At 46.2% G+C, this 20,895-nt stretch overlaps 1 protein-coding gene and 1 non-coding gene across 3 annotated transcripts in view; both read left to right on the forward strand.

Annotated features, from left to right (window-relative positions):
• The window catches only part of Itih5 (inter-alpha-trypsin inhibitor heavy chain 5), an 87,765-nt gene extending 69,628 nt beyond the window's left edge, over positions 1–18,137 (forward strand). For both annotated transcript variants that reach the window (XM_026391792.2, XM_026391793.2), the window contains exons 8-14: positions 1,201–1,369; positions 4,901–5,210; positions 7,713–8,272; positions 10,582–10,635; positions 12,677–12,793; positions 14,699–15,076; positions 16,610–18,137. In XM_026391792.2, the coding sequence (XP_026247577.2) occupies positions 1,201–1,369; positions 4,901–5,210; positions 7,713–8,272; positions 10,582–10,635; positions 12,677–12,793; positions 14,699–15,076; positions 16,610–16,911 (1,890 nt within the window). In that variant the 3' untranslated portion in view covers positions 16,912–18,137. The remainder of the gene's footprint in view (positions 1–1,200; positions 1,370–4,900; positions 5,211–7,712; positions 8,273–10,581; positions 10,636–12,676; positions 12,794–14,698; positions 15,077–16,609) is intronic.
• Positions 7,098–7,200, forward strand: LOC113184944 (U6 spliceosomal RNA). Its single transcript, XR_003301080.2, has one exon. It is a non-coding gene; the product is annotated as a U6 spliceosomal RNA (small nuclear RNA).
• Positions 18,138–20,895: the final 2,758 nt, after the last annotated feature.

A 20,895-nucleotide genomic window follows, 5' to 3' on the forward strand; every position in this document is an offset into this window, starting at 1 on the left:
AGCAGCGATGAGAGTATTGGCAGAGCTGCTTAGAGTGAAAGTCACACCTTTCGTTCCCCCCTCCCTGTTGTTCTCCTCTCTGCCTGTCCTCATTTATTCTATCCTCCCCCACAGAAGACCACCTGGCTCTGAAGTCTGTGATCTTTAGTGCTGTAAAAAAGGTGCTGGTGTCATTGTCATGGCAATGGTGTCATGAAAGCCCCTAACTTGAGAGGCTGAGTCTCTCTAAGCGCCCAGCCTGCTGTCCGGGGAGGGCTGTGCTTCCTCTTGGTGGTGTCTGGTGGTGGACTCCAGAAACTCCTGTCCAGACTCTAGCGTTTTTCTGGTTTTGCTTCCTGAGGTTCCTTTCTCCTTTCCACAGGCCACGTCAGACCTGAGCGCACACCTCTGTTCCAGCCGGCATCTCCCGCACTCGCCTCTCCCCTCTTCCCTTGGCTCCCACCCTGCTTCTTCAGGGTCGCTGCTCTTCAGAGTCCTCCTCCTACTCCTTGCAGCTGTCCAATCCTCTAAGCCCCACACTCAAATTTCTGTTTCTTTATAGAACCTTCTCATGTCATTCCAGTCCATGGTGATTTCATGATCTACTCAATTCCTGTGGCACTTACTGTGTCTGATTTGAGGGTTCATTAAATGTTCCTTCCGTCCTTCATTCACCCACCCCCAGCATCTCCTGTGTGTTACTGGGTGAATGAGAGCCACCTGCAAACAGCTTCCAATCCAATAAGGGAAAGAGGCGTAAGACAAGTCATCGTCACTCTGCAGCAGACATTTTATGACAGGAGTGTTCTGGGGACAGTGCCAGCCTAGAGGAGGGAATGATCAGCTCTCTTTGGAAAAGTTTCAAACAGAGAATTTCGCACACTTGTCTGGGTCTGGAATACTGAGTAGAGGTTGTTGGGTGAAAGATGGGAACAAAGCAGCTTCATTAAGAGAATGGCAATCATGAAGGTATACCTTGGGCCTGACACATCTTGACTGGTAGCAGCATGTGACCTGTTACATGTTCACCACCGACTCATGCCTTGTATACAGTTACGCCATTGTTTAGCCAGGTGACAATTCCTTCTGTTTAGCCAAGAGCCCTTTACATGGAAGGTACCGCTCTGAACCCTGGGATGGTTCCTTGTGGGCAGTTTCCAAGCCAGGGAGGAAGTGGACTAATGCCATCCCAGTGACTGGTTTGGCTTCTGTGTTTCCTAGACCAAGGATGCCCTCTTCACCATTCTCCACGACCTCCGGCCCCAAGACCGCTTCAGTATCATTGGGTTTTCCAACCGGATCAAAGTGTGGAAGGACCACTTGCTGTCCGTTACTCCCCTCAACATCAGGGACGGCAAGATCCACATTCACCATATGTCACCCAGTGGAGGTAAGAATGATCCCTGCCTGCCTTAGTAGTAGCTGCAGGATGATCGTAAGCTAATTTTCTGCCAAGAGACAAGAATTTGAGAGTTAAAGGTGCTGACATGACAGAGGGTAACTGGGAGGGCTTTCTTGGGAGCTTTTGGTTCTCAGAACATCAAATTTGTGAATTCTCCACCCTCAGTCCCCAAACTAAGTTGGTCAACTTAGAGGGAGAAAGAACCTAAAAGGTGGTTGGAGGCTTTCCTGGCTTCTCTCATGGATCCTGGACAAGGAAACTCTTTTTGTAAATTGTTCTTGGGTGGAGAGTTGAAGCCCAGTGAATGGTCCGTTTGGATGAGGGCACCTTGAGCACCAAGATGGCACTGCTCTGCAGAACTGGTGGCCTTCAAGGCAGGGTCTTCAGAGTGGGTCACCATGGCCTGGGAAGTGCTATGAATGTGAAACAGGCCAAGGAGGATGCTGGGCTCTGAGTCACTGCGTGGTCATCCTGAGCATGGCGCCATGTGCAGAGTTTTCAGAGAGGAGAATTCTAAGCCAGGTGCAGTGGTCCACACCTGTAATCCCTGTGACTCTGGAGGCTGAGGCAGGTGGATAGCAAGTTCAAGGGCAGCCTCAACAACTCTGAGACCTTGTCTCTATATGAAAAATTTAAAAAGGGCTGGGGATGCCGCTCAGTAGTTCAGTCCCCAGAATCAAAAAATAGAGTTCTGAGATCAGAGAATCAGAATGGTATGTTACCCATCTGTGCTACCTGTAAGTTTTTTCAACTCCGGACAGGGGCTGTGTCATGAATACTGTGGACACATAAAGAGGTGCTCAGTGCTGGAGTGTTCTGTGGGGCCGAGCTGTCCCTGCTCCCTGTCTTGAAGACCCTTTACAGAGACCCATCTTATGAAGTTGTCACTGTGGTTAATTCCACTTTGGTTATCTAGAAACACGTGAAACAACTCAGTCTTCTCCCAGTTTTCATGTATTCATAATTTCCCATCGAGGACGAAGCCCTGATTTTCCAGAGGAGCCTCACCTGGAGCTTGGCCTTGCTTGGCCAGTGTCTGACTTAGTCTGGCATTTTCTACCAGTCTCCATAGCATCGTGGTCCTAGAACTTTTCTGGTGTTGGATGGCAAAGGTAAAAGAATAGATTTAATTTGATAGTTTTTGTCCACAGAAGGAAGTTGACAAGGCTGTGAAGTCCTTGTGGCCCCTAGTACCCAGCGTGGTTCCTGACAGGTACTGCATCCTCAGTGAATATTTGTTAAGTAAACTTATTTTAATGGCACTACTTACTCTTCAAATGATGTGTGTGTGTCTGGCAGGGAGGTGATAAACAACTTCAGATAACAGCTGAATTGTGGACTATGTTCCTTTGGAATCTGAACCTTAGAAATCTGGTTAGTTTCATATACATACATATATATATATATATATATATTTTTTTTTTTGATAGGGGACAGAGTACTAGGGATTGAGCCCAGGGGTACTTATCCACTGAGCCACATCCCAGCCCTTTCTTGTGTTTTATTTAGATACAGGGTGTTCTTGAGTTGTTTAGCATCTTTCTAAGTTACTGACACTGGCTTTGAACTCTTGATCCTCCTGCCTCAGCCTCCTGAGCCACTGGGATTATAGGCACACTCCATCATGCCTGGCTCCTCTACTTATTCTTTTTTTTAAATATTTTTGTAGTAGTAGATGTACCACATGCCTTTTTATTTTTTTTATTTTTTGTTTTTATTTTTATGTGGTACTGAGAATCGAACCCAGTGCCTCACATGTGCTAGGCAAGTGCTCTGCCACTGAGCTACGGCCCCAGCTCCTCTACTTACTCTTGACCCTGCATTGCCTCAGCCTCTGCAGGTCAACAGTGGATGAATCTGCTTCTCTCTGAGAATGCAACCTCAGAACTAGGAGCGTAGATTCTGAAGCCATACTGCCTGGACTTGAATTCAGCTCCACTCTCTACTAGACAAAGAACTTTCCTCTGCCTCAGTTTCTTTGTAAAGCGGGGATAATAATGGGGTGGTTATTGGGGTGAGATGAGTTAAGATATTTAAAGTGCATAGAAAAGTCCCAGCATGCAGGAAGTCCTCTTCAAGCATCAGATGTGGCCATGATTTTTACCCACTTGAGTAGCTCCCTTGCTGGTGCGCTTGGGTCCCGTGAGTTCTTGGTTGTTGAGTGGACAAGAGATGCCCCATTTTAACGTAGGCCTGATTCCAAGCCCTGTGGTTCCTTTGGCACCCAGGTGCAATCAGGAAGGCTAAATTGATGGCTTGGCCCTGGCTCTCTTTGGCTTTGAAGTGGAGAGGGAGACTTGGCATCATTGCTAAGTGCCGATTAAAGAGCATACAAACACCTGCCAGTCAGCCCATACCCACACACCCAGAGGCCACATGAAATTAGATGGGCGTTAAGAAAGGCAAATTAATGATCCCAAAGAAGTGTTGAAGATGGTTTCAGCTGTAACTCTCCCTTCTGTTTGGACTCGGTGTGCATCTTAGCAAGAATTATGAACATAATTGTCACAGGCATAGATTTTTCCTTTTTGCCAGAAATTCTGGAGAGTATAAAGCAGTGGGGAAAATGATCAGTTTCTTTAACATGGTACATTTTGCAAGGTGTTTGGAACAGAAATCTATGACTAAAAATAAGGAATTGGGTGCTTAGAATGGGAAATTTCTTTGGTATGAAATTTTAGCTCAAACCATTCAAAAAACAACAACTAAAGGAAATAGATGGTCATGCTACAGTAAGAAATCTATTTTCCTTGATGGTTCAACAGTGGTAGCTCAGTTGAGTGATCTTCCTGGCTAATCCAGAAACCTCATTTTAGCTGATAGTTTTAACCTAAACCAACCAAATTGCCCATCTCTCTCCATCCACCAAGCAAATACATATTAGTACCTACCACACACCCTGCCCCCGGACTTTAATCAGAACTGCTGCTGCTGGGCACCTTTCTAAAGGAGAGTTTACAGAATCAGGAGGTATATATATGTATCCATGCCTCTTTCCTTTGTGGCTTCTAACAAACAGAGGTAATCCTGAAGAGGCAGCAGGCAAGGAAAGGGACAATGAAGATGACTCGTTACTTCTTCAGTCAGCACCGTCCAGCCTGGGCAGCCTTTGAAGCCATCTGACATGGTCTCCAGTTGCCTGCCCCGCCCCCGCATCTTTTCATTCTGTGGTCCTTTCTTCCCTCTCTGACTTTCTTTCTTCGAATCTCTGCATCTAACATGTTCTGCTTCTTTTCAATGCTGTTCTAGGAATGTAGCGGCCATTAATGCTAAGATAAGGACTTCTAAGCCCAAGTGTCATCGGGTACCTTGGGGAAAAGGTTTGACAGTGGGATAACTCCATGCCATTTAGATTTATCTGTAAGCTGAGCCACCTCACATATGCAGGTGACCTCTTTTTCCCCCGCAGCTCAGGCCTGCTGGTTGATGCCTGTGTGGCTGAGTTCTCTGCAGCTCTACACGTGTGTCAGGGTCCGGGTGGGTGCAGAGGTGTGAGCTGTTCTGTGTTGCTCCTTACAGGCACAGACATCAACGGCGCCCTTCAGACCGCCATCGGGCTGCTCAACAACTATGTGACCCACAACGACATCGAGGACCGGAGTGTGTCCCTCATCATCTTCTTGACGGATGGGAAGCCCACCGTTGGGGAGACCCATACCTTCAAGATTCTCAACAACACCAAGGAGGCTGCCCGAGGTCGGATCTGTATCTTCACCATCGGCATAGGGAATGACGTGGACTTCAAACTGCTGGAGAAACTGTCGCTGGAGAACTGTGGCCTCACCCGGCGCGTGCATGAGGAGGAGGACGCTGGCTCGCAGCTCATCGGGTCAGTTGCCTGTCTTCTCAGGATGAGGAGAGGTTGAGGGGGCCCAGGGTTGGACTCCTTCTGAAATTTAGAAATGAGGGTGATCTCACACCTGCTGGAGATGCCGACAACTCCTTGTACTGGCAGATACTGGGTTTTGAAACCTGGCGGGTTGGGGGTCCTGCTTTGGGACTTTAGGCAAGACTTTATGACTGTTTCCTCATCTGTACAGTGAGGGTCATGGCTGGCTGACAGTGGAATGAGAAAGCAAGTTGGTGCAGTGTCACATATGAGGTGTCCAATGAGCTCCTATAGTTACAATTGCCTTCTTGATATTTTGAGTTTATTTTATAAGTGGTTATATTTTAAATTTGAAGCAAAGTGATCATTAAAACTGGTAAGTACAATACTCAGATTATTATATTGAGGTGGAAAAGAAACTAGATCTTAGGTCTTCTAACACAGAAGTACCTTCCCTCAAGCCATGTTGCCAAGCTGAGCATGTGACTTTGCTGGTGACTCAGATGCCCAGCGTCCCTATACAGTACCTTTCTCTGTGTTGTGGCATATGTGGTAAAGGAAAACTGAGGTGGATTTACAGTTGTTCAGTAGCCATACCCAAAGAAATTTATTCCTTATCAATCCTGCTGACGATTTCTCAGGTATGCAGTAAAAACAGGTGGTTGGTTGGGACTGGCTACCATTTTTTCCCAGCATTTTTATGAAAGATTTAAATGAAAACCCAGATTACTTCCTACCATTATAAAAAAGTATTCACCATTAGATTCAAAAGAAGGAATATCTAATGCTCTGAAAACAACAGGGATTTAGTAAGGAGCTCATAAGCAAAAGCCACCCCATTGAAACAAATCAACTGCACTGTCACACTACTAAAAATAATATTGATACATCTACACAGAACTCAGAACATGCTGGGCATCTCTACCTGCCTTGTCTCATGTGATCCTCACAGAAGTTCTAGGACATAGATATATTACATAAAAGCCAAGTGACCACACAGTGATGAGAAAATGCAAAGACTCAACTAAGAAAACTGCTCATTTCTCCCACCTGTCAGCTGGACAGTCTCAATTCTGCTCCATGAAGCCATTCAGGGACCCAGGATCCTTCCATTTTATGGCTTTGTTCCTCATAGGTGTTTTCCTGAATTGCCAGGTTGAAATTAAGCCAGTATCATTTGTTTTCCCTGCCCAGATAAGGAGAAAGGAAGGAAAGCCAACACAAGCTATTTTGTTTTTAGCAAGTTATCTTTGAAATTTCACAAATCACTTGTATGTATATTCCATTGGTGAGCTCATGTTCACATGGCCATAATTGGCCCCAGTGGAGGCTGGGAAATTGCTTTTGTAGGAGGATGGACAAAGGCCTACTTAGAACTCAGTTAATATAAAAGAAGGGGAGAACGGACTTGGGGAGACAGCTGGTAGGCTACCAAAGTAGTACTGTTAATATTCCAATTTTATGGCTGAAGAAACTGAAGTCAGAGAGGTTAAGCCACATGTTCCAAGATACACAGTAAGGAAGTGGCTCTATAGCCTGTTCTTTCTACACCTATGGAAAAGGGATTTTAATTGTGGCTTTATCAAGAAGCAACCATATAACAGACCCCACCCCCACCCCGCCACACACACACACACACACACACACACACACAGAAAAAAAAAAAACCTAATAGAAACAAATGTTGCATCACACAAAAGCACCACATTAAAGTCAAGGCCAGATTTCTCAAGTCTAATGTGCTGCTTAAAATTCATCTGAAATGTGTATTTGGTTTTAAGAACAATATTTTAAGTGGCTCTTTGAGAAACTCAGGGGTGTATCAGGAATTTATCAGGAGTGCTTAGGACCTTGAAGTTGTCGCCCATGAAGAGTGGTTCATGAGAACTGCTCACTTTGACAGCAGGTATACTAAGGTCGGAACCATCCAGAGATCAGTAGGGCCCCTGTCCAGGATGATACCCAAAGTTGTGAAATGTTCCTTGTTTTTCAAATTGCATCGTGCATGAGGAGGAGGACGCTGGCTGTGGCATCTTCAAATATGCCACAGTGAAACTCACCACTCTGTATAATTAATAGGCACCAATTTAAAAATCTGGTGGTTGATTAGGGAGCATGAAGTGAAGACTGCAGGGAACCCTGGGCAGAGTCGTTGGAGCATCTAAATGGCTTTTGTGTTGAGGATAGATTACCCTAATTCTGTCTTGCTCCAGAAGCAAAACTGAGGCCTCTGGCTGGAAACCTGAGGGGGATGATTTTGATCGACTCTCAGGAGGGTCTTCTTCATCATCAACAAGTAGGTAAAGGGGCTTAGAAGCCTTGAGAGGTAGCAAATGTGGTCTTGCCAGAAATGCTCAAGCTCCTGCTGAATGACCTCCCGTGGGGCATACTGTACTGGCTCTAGTGTGGGACTTGGTCACCCCTGGAGTCAGATCCACCCGTGAGGTGTGGACTCCTTGCCAGGGCTGGAGCCTCATTCTTTCTCTTCTGCCGCTGCTGCAGGTTCTACGATGAGATCAGGACCCCCCTCCTTTCTGACATCCGCATTGACTATCCCCCTGGCCTAGTGGAGCATGCCACCAAAACCCTGTTCCCCAACTATTTCAACGGCTCAGAGATCATCATCGCCGGGAAGCTGGCGGACAGGAAGGTGGAGCAGTTGCCCGTGGAGGTCACCGCCAGCAACAGTAAGAAATTCGTAGTGCTGAAGACGAAGGTGCCCGTGGAGCCCCAGAAAGTGGGGAATGATGTCCCAGGAAGCCCCAGGCCCAAAGGTGATGGCCAGGGAGACCCCAGCCACATCGAGCGTCTCTGGAGCTACCTCACCGTGAAGGAGCTGCTGAGCTCTTGGGTGCAGAGTAATGATGAGCAGGAGAAGGAGCAGCTGAGGCAGAAGGCCCAGGCGCTGGCCGTGAACTATCACTTCCTCACTCCCTTCACGTCCATGAAGCTCAAGAGGCCGACTCTCCACACTGGTGGGCTGGAGGACATCCATGGCATGTCTGCTGCCACAGGCCCTGAGACAGTGATGCAGAGCCTGTGGGGAGCTGGTCTGCAGCCAGGTAAGGCAGCTCCAGAAACCTGAGCTCCTGGTGAGGCTGTGGGGATCTCCGCAAGTTTATTTATTTTTTGATTTCTATAGTTTCTTTTAATAAACCAGAAACCTGCATATGGCAATACTCTTCAAAGAGTATCTTTGATTTTTATATTTGTATCATTATAAACTGTGGCTCTTGAGAAATGAGGAAAAAATGGCATGAGGCACGAAATGCCCATCAGTCAATCATCAATCAGTGGAGGGCCCACCACATGCCACCCAGTACTGGAGGCCCCGAGATGAGCACACAGCTATGTTCTGTTTTAGTGCCTTTCGATGTCCCGAAACACATCCGAGTTGTATTATTGTGTGCGTGGGATCAATTTCATTTTCTTGAGAAAGTTTTTTGAAGAACCAAGCTAGGGAATCTTGAGAGAATTCACCCTGGACACACCTGCCACTCAAAATCCAACAGAAGCCTCATGCCCAGTCAGCGTCAGTGGACAAGGGGGACTTCGCAGAGATGGGAGCAGGAGAAAGGAAAAGTGGTAAAACCAAATCAGGGGGTCACAGCCTAGATCACGTCCACTGGCAGAAAGTGGCACATTGGTTGGGTGTGGTGTTGTGATGAGGCCACTGTCAGGTTGCCATCCCCTAGGAAAGGGGACTGAAGTTCATGAGCCCTGGTTAACTGCTGTCTCCTTTATTCCTCACACTCTGAGCTCTGAGAAGCACCTGGGTGTGGCAGAGAGAGCAGGAAGTTAGGACCCACCAACCTCCTGACCTGCTGTGAGACCCGGGCAGGTTCCAGACCCTCTGAGCCTCCATCTCCTTACTGGGAAATTGGAGGTGGTGACAGATTCCCCGAGGGTTGCTGTGAGGATTAAGCACAGAGAGTCCTGGGCATGGGACCGGTGTTCTGCAGATCCTAGCCGTCCTCTCCATGAGGCACGTCGTGGTGTGAGAAGCTCATCGAGGAGCTCAGACCCTTTCAGACAGGCGACACCACGCTGTTGCTGTGTTAGAAAGACTGGCGCCTGTCTGGGGAAGCGAGGGCCGTTTTCATTCTGATAAAAAGTCAAGCTGCAGGATGTTGTCACTTCGCACACACGAGACTAGTCCCATATCCAAGAAAAATGGCTATTTGAGCAATAAAGACCTTACATAAACCACTCAAATCTCAGTGGCTTCAGGAGAGATCAGAGGCAGATGACCCAAGACCCAAAGGACCCGGAGCACAGATGAGGAAATAACCAACTGATTGTTCAAAGGAGAGTTTTTGGAGTAAGATTTTCCTGAAGCGTTAGTGATTCTGTAAGACAATCTTCCTGTCCTTAATGCTCTGATGATATTTTAATTTTAATTTTTTTAAGTGCCTGTTGAAACTGACACTTCTCCAAGCAATCATCTGGCCTAAGGACTTCCCCCTCCTTCCTGGCCCATCTCTCTCTCTGCCCATGTCATGCTCTCCAGGGACCAGAAATAGGAAGGGGCACTTAAAACCCATTTAGAGATTTTGATCTTTAATTTTATTTTTCCTTTTAAGTCTTGGGGATGGAACCCAGGGCCTCGGGCATGCTAGGCAAGTGCTCTGCCACTGAGCTACGCCCCCCAACACTGTTGACCTTTAATTTCTAGGAGGGGTAAAAATGAGTAAAGAGGAGTGTAATTTTGCTAATACACCATATGATATTGGTTTTATTTATAGAAATTAATTTACTTCTAGGTTATCATTTAATTGAATATTTTTTTAAGGTACATTTTGAATCCTTGGTGTTTCAAAATGCTTTCTGAATTAAGCTTACACACATAGCTCTGGACCCTGGAATATAACTGTCTCTCTTGTTTTTATTGCACTAAAAACTACATAACATAAACAATTTTGCCATCTTAACTGTTCTAAGGGTACAGTTCAGTAGTGCTGGTTTTATTCTCATTGTTGTGAAATACAGCTTCAGAAAGTTTTTCATGTGGTGGAACCGAAACTCTGTATTCCCTAAACAATAACCCCCTAGTCTCCCTTTACCCAGAACTGTATCTTAAGTGTGATAGACTGTTTCCCCCTTTTATGTAAACAGAGACCACAGAAAAGAAAAATACTATCTAAATGCTAAACCAATACCATCATCCACCATCCTTGCTTGTTTCTTTGGAAGCCAGACTTTCCCTTTAAAATAGATGATGTTTTGAACAGTTTTTTTTTTTTTTTTCTAATTCTTGGTTACAAATGTATCTGAAAGGTGAATATTTCTCATCTCAGCCTGCTTCTCCAGGGCCTCTCACAGGATCCTCTTTGATGAATAACCAGAGTGTTCTCTTCCTTCTCCTTTTTAGGGCCCACTCTCATGAAACCATATGACCCAAGAATCAAAATCTCTAAAACATCAGGTAAAGAGAAGGAGGTGGTTTGGTGAGTGAGTTGGGAATAAGGGAAATCTGGACAGGGGCCACCAGGAACACATTTAAGTTAGCAGTTCATAGAACGAGGCATCGTGACTGTATTTGTTTAGCTCAGGCCCCACAGAGAGCATGCTGAGAACAGGACCATCTTTAAGCCACTACATAAACACCTTGGAGATCACACAGTCCCCAGGAAAGCCTGGCAACAGCCCTGGTGGAAGAAGAGTCGAATAACAGAGACATCTTCTGTGCTTAAAAGGCATTGGTTTCAGGGGTCTGGAGTGTGTGTGTTTCCAGCCCCTGGTGTCATGAATACAGAAGTGGTATTTTAGAAATGTCTGTTGAGGTAAGCAGGGTTTTGTTGTCGTTGATTTGTAATCCCAAACTTTAGAAGGAAGAACAGATTAAAAACATCATAGAGTTTCCTTTTGGCCGCTTCTTGGTATTATGATAAAAATGGAAGAGCAGCGTTAGGGGCACTGGGCTTTTATTTTCCAACGTACACGTCTTCCCTTCTAAGTCTCACGATCCCTCTGCTGATGTACTGTACGTGCAAGTCCTTAAATCCAGGGACGTGCTTGAGATTAGCTATGGGGATGAAATGCATAGTCTCCCGTGGATGGAATGCAATTCCTTGAACACGTGTGCTTTGTGGAATGCAAGAAAACCTTCCTCTTGGATGCTGCCTGCAGTAATCACTTTTGGACTCCTCTTTATTGGAACAAGCAGAATCTTTCCTTGTAAAGGGATTTGGATGATTTAAATAGAAGTGGATGTCGTAGTGTGTACAGAAAGTCTCAAAGTACTGTCAGAGAGTGCCAAAAATGTGGGAGAGAACTTTCGTTTCCCCTGGGTGTCGTTCCCCTCCACCCACCATCTGAAGACAGATACCTTGTATTTCTTTATATGTTGCCATTCACAGGGGAAGTGAGGCACTTCACAGTGAGAGTAGACAGATTCTCTCAAGGGCTCTTCTGAGTGATGCTGGAGGCAGACAGAGTTTTTCTGCAGGTATAAGGAGGATGGGAAGTTGTTTAGAGCTTGAAAAGACCAGACTTCTCCTGAACCAAACCTCCACTGTAGCTAGGCACATTCTCATGCATGTATACACGTACACGAGAAACAGAGAGGGAGGTTCCAAAACAGGCTGTGTCTGCTGGTGTGTAAGTCAGAAAGTACATCTCCAGTCCAGTGAGAGAAGGGAATTGATGTAGACTCTTGGGAAATATTTGATCTGTACAGCAAGACACAGGCTCTTCATCTTTGGCAGAGGTGAAAAGGAGGAGAAATGGACCAGGAACGGGGGCCAGCTGAGCTTCATCTGCGGACAAAAATTTTAGAGCAGTAAAGTCAGTGATTTCTGCCCTCATCGCTGTCACTGCCGAACCTAGTGCCTCTGCTTCACCTGTCACTGCCCATAAATTGGGCTTGGCTTCTCAGGACCTGCCCACTAAGATCGCAGACGGCTGGCACTGGGAGTGTTTGTGAGACAGACTGGGGCTTCCTGGGAGAAGTGCCAAGGAACTCTTGCCATAGACAGGAAGAGGCTGCATTCTTAGACACAATATCTTTATTTATTTATTTTTATGTGGTGCTGAGGATCGAACCCAGTGCCTTACACATGTGAGGTAAGTGCTCCACCACTGAGCCACAACCCAGTCCTGAGGCTGCATTCTTCAGGTGGGCAGTGAGAGGAAAAGCAAGTAACCTGGGGAAACCCACCCAGGACATTGGGGACTGCACTTCTCCTCCCTGTCCTACCCCTCCTGCCTCTCAGGCCTGGCTCTCTGCACTTAACTGACGGTGCAAGGAGCCCTGGATTTGGACTTAGGAGGCCTGAAGTCAATATCTACTTTACGTGGGCTCACTGGGAGACTTTGGAGAGTCACTTCTCTCCCTTGTTTGGAAATTGAGGAAAACTGTTCTTCCAGCTTGTCCTGGGGAGCAAAGAAATGATTGGTGAGAAACTAGAGAGGAGACAGCAGATAAATGTCTGCCTTTCTCTCTCCTTTTTCTCCCGCCCTGGCAGTGGATGGTGACCCTCATTTTGTGGTGGACTTCCCCCTGAGCAAACTCACCGTCTGCTTCAACATCGATGGGCAGCCCGGGGACATCCTCCGGCTCGTCTCTGATCACGCGCACTCTGGTGAGCGCTGCCCTCCCTCCCTGGTGGCATCAAGGCAAGGAGGGGCCCGGGAGGGGCTGCACCCCTCCCTGTTCTTGGGATGAATGACAACTTATGTCAGGGACACATGGTAGAGGCTCAGTGGGTGCCGCTGATGAGTGAAGGGCAGTGGACATTGTTCTTGAACTTGGAGTCAGAGAGCCGAACATTCGGACCCACTCTAATGACTTCGGTGTTGTGTGGCCTTGGACTGCCGTTGTCTCCCTTGTAAAATAGAGATTGTGATACTCTGCTGGTCCCACAGGGCGGTTATGAAATGGATTAAACTAAATAATGGACATAAGTTGGCTTCATAAATGCTTAAGAAACTCACGAAGTTATTATTTTCTTTTCATTGAGAAGCTGTGATGGCGGAAAGGCCAGAGGCCCAAACTCATCTCTCTCAGTTCCTTGGTGACGTAGATGAGAAGCCCAGAGGTTAACCACACAGTCCTGTGTGCTGTGAGCACAGATGTAAAGAGACCTCTGGTCCCCATGGGCTGGGGAGAAGGACTGGGTAAAAGAGGTTGGCACAGAAAAAACTTTTGGAGTTCAGTGCTGGTATCGATGCTTGGGGACCAACTCTGTGGTCAGCCACACAGCATGGCTTTGTGAGGACAAGCTTGGGAGTGGGCCTTTCTGGTATTTGTAAGTGCTGAGACAATAAGAGTTGTGGAGGGTCAGTCGACATAGGTCCCAGGTGGTAGGTATGTTGAGATTAAGGAAAGTTTAACCCTGGGTCTCCTCTATCACATTGTTCTTTTGTGGGTCTCTCTAGTCTTAGAGCTATATTTCTAATGTTTCTCATCTAAAAGGGTGCAGGAATAAGATAGGGACCCAACTGCAGCCTTTTCTGGAAGTATCCCCTCTCTTTGGAGCTATTCCATGGTTTCCGTATTCTGCCCAAGACGGGAACTCAGCCTGGAAGTGCTTGGAGCATGGCTGTGCTCAGACAGGGATTCTATCTCTCCAATCCTCACCCTGCCCCCCCCCCACACACACACACTCTTTGTCCCAGGAAAGACACTTTTCTCCTTGAATACCTAAGAAGTTACAGTCAAGATTTACTGGGGAGATGATCCCAAAGTAGAGAACACTCGAGTTAATTATATACCAGTCTTTTGTTATTGAAAATTGCCTCTTGGCATGAGGGCAAAGCTCACATAGCACACATCACTTAATTCACTGCAAGCATCTCCTGTGCACTTGTGTGTGTCTTTTATTCAGCCTGACAGCACGGAGCCCTGGGAGCTGGCTGCCAGCCTTACTCAAGTCCAGAAACACTTATGTTCTTAGTGGCACAGGAAAAAAAAAAAAACAGGTGTTATATTTGATGGCAGTTGACAGCTTATACATATGCTTCCTTTTGCAATCCTTGCAAAAATTTAGTTTGCGTTTATATCTTCTCCATTTTACATGATGAAGGAATTGAGGCCTAACTTTTTCCAATGACTTATTTAAGGATGAACACCTCGGACATGGACGAACTTGAGTTTTTGGACTGAAAAACATTCTGGCATCAATGGTCTCGAAATTAGGATCTATGGCTACTGGTAGATACAAAATATTTATCAGGACCACCAAATCTTTCTGTTCTATACGCAGGCTGAAATGAGCCATTCAGTCCCCTTCTGTGATCTTGATCCCAGCCTCAGCCTTCTTCCCTTGTTCCAAGATGCTGGTCAGACATGGGGCAGAAAGCTCACCCGTGGCTACCAGTGATCCCTCACCCATTCACTCATTCAGCCATCACTGAGCAGCCTCTATGAGTGAGTCATTCCTGCTGCAGAAACAAAGAACAGGAAGGAGGAAGGAAATTCTGACCAGAGGCCTTTAGGGGTTGGGGATTGTGTTTCTAACCATTGTTCTCTTCCCCTGGGCTTCAAGGTGTGACGGTGAATGGAGAGTTAATCGGGGCCCCCGCCCCACCTAGTGGTCACAAGAAGCAGCGCACCTACTTCCGCACCATCACCATCCTCATCAACAAGCCGGAGAGATCATACCTGGAGATCACACCCAACAGGGTCATCCTGGATGGCAGCGACAGGCTGGTCCTCCCCTGCAACCAGAGCGTGGTGGTGGGGAGCCGGGGGCTGGAGGTGTCTGTGTCTGCCAACGCCAACGTCACTGTCACCATCCAGGGCACCATTGCTTTTGTCATCCTCATTCACCTCTACAAAAACCCAGCGCCCTTCCAGAGAAACCACCTGGGCTTCTACATCTCCAACAGCAGGGGCCTTTCTAGCAACTGCCATGGCCTCTTAGGTAGGCAGCTGCTCATCTTCATGCTGGGCTCGGAGCATGGAATTAGATTCTCAAAGAGAAGCCCATACTGCCAATCTCTTCAGCTTGATTGGGAAATCCAATAGAAAATGTGGTCCTTATGTACATGGCTATTCCTTGGCATCCACCAGGGACTGGTTCCAGGATTCCCTGAGATACCAAAATCTGAGGATGCTCAAGTCCCTCAAATGGCCTAGTAAGCCAGTGGAGGTGGCACACACCTGTAATCCCAGCCACTCGGGTGGCTAAGGCAAGGGAGGATCACAAGTTTAAGGTCAGCCTGGGCAGCTCTGTAAGACACTGTCTCCAAAAAAACAAAAACAAAAAAAATCAAAAGGTCTGGGGATATAGTTCAATGGTATTCCCAGTACAGCAATAAATAAATAAAATGGCATAGTACTTGTGTAAAACCTACACCCATCCTCTCATGTGCTTTACATCATCTCTAAATTATATCATACCTCATAGAATGCAGTGTGAATAGCCGGTATTCTGAATTGTGTAAGGACTAAAAGCAAGGAAAAAAGTATCTATATGTTCAATACAGATGCATTTTTTTCTGAATGTTTGATCCACAGTTGATTGAATCCAAAGATGTGCAATCCATAGATATGGAGTGCTGAGTATGTGTATATGAAAATTGGATTTTGGGCCTCCTGATGACTTTCTGGAATAGGAGTGGCTGTTACAAACCAGCTCTCGCTAGTCTCTGGGAGAGCAAAGCAGTGGAGGGTAATCAATTTAGGTCTGATTCCTTGTTCCTCTGCAAGGAGACACAGAAAAAGGGCAGCCCACAGCCCTCCCAGCACGAGAGAGTTTTGCATTTCATAGGAGTCATCCACACTGCTGCTGTGAGCAGCGGGCAGGCCACTCTGGCCAGTGTCCTTCAACGTGTAATTTCATGTGGGCTCCTGGCCCAAAAATGTAGGACGAGCCATTGCCAGGGCTCTGTTTAGAAAGCAGGATTTCCTGGCACTTGAGTTGGATGCATTTTGCCGTGCCTGGCTGCCAAACATACTCCCCATCTCACAAATGCAGATCTGGGTCCCGTTGGCCTCAGCAGTACCCTCACCTGACCTGGAGAATTCTGAGGACAAGTGTCAGGAGTGAGCCGACTACTTTCCATACCCACCCAGGTGCACTTGCCATGTCTTGTTCAAATGGGGACCTATAACAGGGAAGGAAGAGGGAAGACCTGACCCTTTGCCCAAAGCCCTCTTCTTGTCCTCACCGGTCAACCAGAGAGTGTTTGTCCCCATTTATTGTTTAGGTGACGACGTTTCAATGTTAGCAACCAGGCAGCTTCCAGAAGTGTCACATCACTACAGGAGCAGCTTAGCTCTTTATTCTTCATTTTATGGACCAGGTGTGAATGCAGTCCACCTAGGGACTGGTAGTCCTGTTAACCTGCCCCCATCTCATTGACTTAGACCTATTGCACCTGTTGTCTTCATTCAGCATGCATCGATGCTTTTATTTATTTATCTACTATCTGTTTATTTTTTGCCTTCTCAGGTCAGTTCCTGAACCAGGACGCCAAACTCATAGAGGAGCCTGCAGGGCTCAGCAAGAATCTTACCAATTCTCCACTCCCGCCAGCAGGAGGGACTTCTGAGACCATCCTAAAGGTGAAAGGGCACCGAGTCCCGGTTGTGTGGAAACAAAGGAAGATTTACAACGGGGAGGAACAGATAGACTGCTGGTTTGCCAGGAACAATGCCGCCAAACTGATTGATGGGGAGTATAAAGATTACCTGGCATCTCATCCGTTTGACACAGAGATGACATTGGGATTCGAAACCAGCAGCCTTAATTAATAAGAGCACGTGAAAGTGAAATGACTTTGGGGGCCACAGTGGGGCAGCTCTTCTTGTTGCTTGTGCACACCTGGTTCTTACAGTGAGCTGCGCTCCAGAGCTTATCCCTGCTGGGGTGGAGCTCTGGTGTCTGCTTGGGCAAGGGGCAGGGGCAGGAAGCGCTAGAGAAAATATTGTTTCTTTCTCCTTCCTCTCCCCCCTGCCCCACCCCCATCTACAGTAGAGGAAAATGGTAGCGCCAAGGAGAGAAAGGTCATATTTAAGAGCAAGAAAGTTTGTATCATATACCATCTGGCTCTCCCATCTTGTAGCCTACCCTACAGTAATATTTTCTGATGATGTGAGGTTGCTTGAAACTGTTTTCTCTGTAGAAACAGCCAAGTGCAGGCCCTTTGCTTTTTGCCTTATATTCATGCATAGAGATCTCTTCCCTACCCACAACCCCATTGACCCTGGGCCACAGGCCATACAGACAGCACATACATTGGATCATTGTAAATAATTAAATCTTTTTTTTTTTTTTTAAGGAGAGGACTTTCCTCTGCTGTGGAATCTTACCCATAAAAATTAATTTTGTTTTAAAAATTTTAAAAAACAAATTTAAAAATATTTTTTTAAATGTAGAAACATGTACATCCCAGACGCCAATCTCTTTCCTTTTAAAGAGCTTTATAAACCACTTGATTTTGCTGGTGAATATTGGTGCAATTTATTCCAATAAGCTGAGTGCTTTTGATAAACAGGACAACCCCACGTGGATGGTGTTTATTGGCCCGTCTTGGTGCTGGGGAGTTGGCCAGTTGAAAGGCGAATTGTTAGCTTGGAACTCTTCAGTCAACCCCACGTGGATGGTGTTTATTGGCCCGTCTTGGTGCTGGGGAGTTGGCCAGTTGAAAGGCGAATTGTTAGCTTGGAACTCTTCAGTCTGTCAGGATTTCTGGGCCATTTTTTGACCTCACCATCCAGGAGCTGATGGAGGGCGCTGGCTGTGAGGTAGAGCCGGCTCAGAGGGAGCCCACAGTCCAGGTGTAGGAAGAATCAGCTTGCATGCTGGCAGCAGGAAGGACACACATGTCAAAAAATCTAAATGGACTTCCCACTTCTTAGATGGGCAAAAACCAGGAGACCAGCATGAGCAGGGAGCGTTGGTTCCAGAACTTGGGCAAACCTGATCCCCAAAGGAAAATGTTAAAATCAGAGAGGCTGAAAAAAAAAGGGGGGGGGGGCATTTCCTTCCGAATGCCCTCCATAAAGCCTGGGCATATCACCAAGGGGAACAAGGTGTGATGGGCCGAGAGCCTCTGTGCCCCCCTCCATAGCACTTCTCATTCTGCTGGGCTTGGTCTTCTCGGAGTCACTGGTTGGAAGCAGATAGACCCAGTGGGCAGCTGAGACAAACAGCAGAGAAAGACAGACTGTGGTCAGAGAAACAGCATATTTTGATGTGGGACAGAGTGAAGGGTTTTGTGCGGGCTCACATGGGGTTTCCTCCGTCCAGCCTGATGCCAGGGCAGCCTCTGCATGAAATGGGAAGGCATGCACAGCACCTGAGAGACCACCGAGCAGAGAAAATTGTTTACCGTATTTACCTTCCTGTGGGAAACATCGGTGCAGTGAAATGACATCCTCATGCTCCCATCAGAGACTGGCTTTGGGAGCCAACTGGCGCCAGGTGGCGGAACTGTCCCTCTCAGGGCCTCCTTCTCTCTGCACTTGACCCACCCACCTGACCACGGCCCGTCAGCTGTGCTATTTATCTGGCTCCCGTCTTACCAAACTCAGCTGTCTGTTTTCCTGCCACATTCGGAAAACATATGACAGAGGTTTCCATATTTTAAAGCTCAGAAAAAGAGGAGGGACACAAGCCAGGGCTGACCAGTGCCGTCCTGGTCAGATTCCCTGGACCTTCCATTATATAAATCCCAGCTGAGCAGACAGCCCTGGTGCCAAGAGGCCCAGGCCCCTGTGCTGCACGTGGAGCGATGGTCTGTTGTTCCAGGTGTGGGCCTCACACTGGAGAGAGGAGGATGTCATTAGGCAAGCCTGGTCACTACTACAGCAGAGAAACATATTCCAATGAGAAATTCAGCAGTTACTGTCCAGCTCAGACCAAAAAAAAAAAATTACTATATCAAAGAGGAGCTTTTAAAATTATGTTTTTACTTTAGACAAACACCAGTCCTGTTTCTCTTCTTTAGTTGTAGATCATTCTTTATTTGCAGAAGGTATTTATCATTGAATTTTCTGTTGGAGCTGGAAATTCATATCTGTGAGTACAAAACCCCACACCAGTATAATATGTAGGACTTTTTAATTTGGTTGGAAAATGTGCTGTTTTTTTTTTTTAATTAGCCACATGTATTATAAATGACAAGCTCTTTAAAGCAAATGCTTTAAAGAAAAGAGGAATTCTCTTGTCAGACAGAGAAACTAAGGCAGGGTGCAGTTGAGTGATTTTTCTAAAAGGCTTAGAGCAGGGGAAGGCTGAAACTGCCTGAATCCATTTTGTTAGCTTTGACATTTTTTTCACCATCTGGTCAATCATTTATTTTCCTTCTGCTTTTTTTTTTAAAGTTGGAAGGTTATTAAATGAGTAATTGAATGGAACTGAGAAGAAATGTTGAAGTTAGAGGAGATAAATCTCACTGTTATCGTAATAGCTCATGTTAATGAGTCATAATGGATCTTGAGCAAATCCACATCTCTGGATTCCAACCTCCTCCCTCCTCTGACAGAGGCCTCTGAATGGGTCATCTTTAAGGGTCTACTAATTTAAAGTTTCATATCCCCCAAATAAAATGGGCTGAGCATTCCCTGCCTGCCAGTTCTGGTGCCTTGTCTTCCTCTGTCTGAGTTGGGTGTGATTTTCCCCTGCAGGCTAGAGGGTGAGGTGTTTGGGAGGACAGACCAGCACCGCACTCCATCCGAGCTGGCCAGCTGTGAGAGAGGATGCAGGGGACTTGGGGAGAACTCCTTTTTGGTCCCATATCAGGAGGAACATTAAATATTTACTTGAATCGTGTCTTCTTTGTAGGTGGATTAGGAACAGGATTCTCTATCTTTTGGCCTCACTGAATGCTGTGGAACAAATTCCTGTTTTCTTCCAAAATTTGTATGTTGAAGCCGAAGTTCTCAATGTGATCGTGCTTGGAGGTGGGCTCTTTCAGAAGTGATGAGGTCCTGAGGACAGAGCCCTCATGGATGGGATTAAAGCCCTTCTAAGAAGAGACAAGGGAGATCATCTCTCTTGCCTCTGCCATGTAAGAATAGAATGTTTGTAGACCAGGAAGCTGAGCCTCACCAGACACCAAATCTGCTGACACCTTGATCTCTGCCTTCCCAGCCTCAAGCATTTATTGAGAAATAGATGCTTCTGTTGAAGCCACCCAGTCCATGGTGATCTTGTTACAGCAGCCTAGGCTGAGGAAGACACGCAATCATTATGCATTCTTTTTCCTTTCTCTGAACTACCCAGAATGCACGAAAACAATGCTATTATTAAAATTTGAAATACTCTTAGAACCATAAGAACACCATCTAGCTAAAATAAACAGCAAATAAAATAACACAACTAAGCAAATACTTAGAAATACAGTTTTAAATATTTATTTTAACAACCCATTTTCAATTATAAGGAGGGTACAAGAGAGTTCACATTTCAAGAAACATTTTTTCTTAAACAAAAATTTGTAAAAAAATTGAAATCTAAAGATAAGTAATGAGGTGTTTGTTTTTTGAGGGAAAATAGGATCAGGACTAGGGAGAATAAAGCAATGATCCTAACAGTGCTGCTTGTATGTAGGCCTTTCTGAATTGTAGTCATGAGCTACATAATGATGTTTTGGTCAACAGTGGATGACACGTTAGGACAGTAGTCCCATAAGAGTTTAATGGAGCTGAGAATTTTCTGCTGTCTAATATTTTTGCTGTACCTTTTAGATGTGTTTATATGCATAAATACTTTGCATTTTGTTTGCTTACAGC

Source organism: Urocitellus parryii, chromosome 9 (genome assembly GCF_045843805.1).
Source record: "Urocitellus parryii isolate mUroPar1 chromosome 9, mUroPar1.hap1, whole genome shotgun sequence".
Taxonomy (NCBI): Eukaryota; Metazoa; Chordata; class Mammalia; order Rodentia; family Sciuridae; genus Urocitellus; species Urocitellus parryii.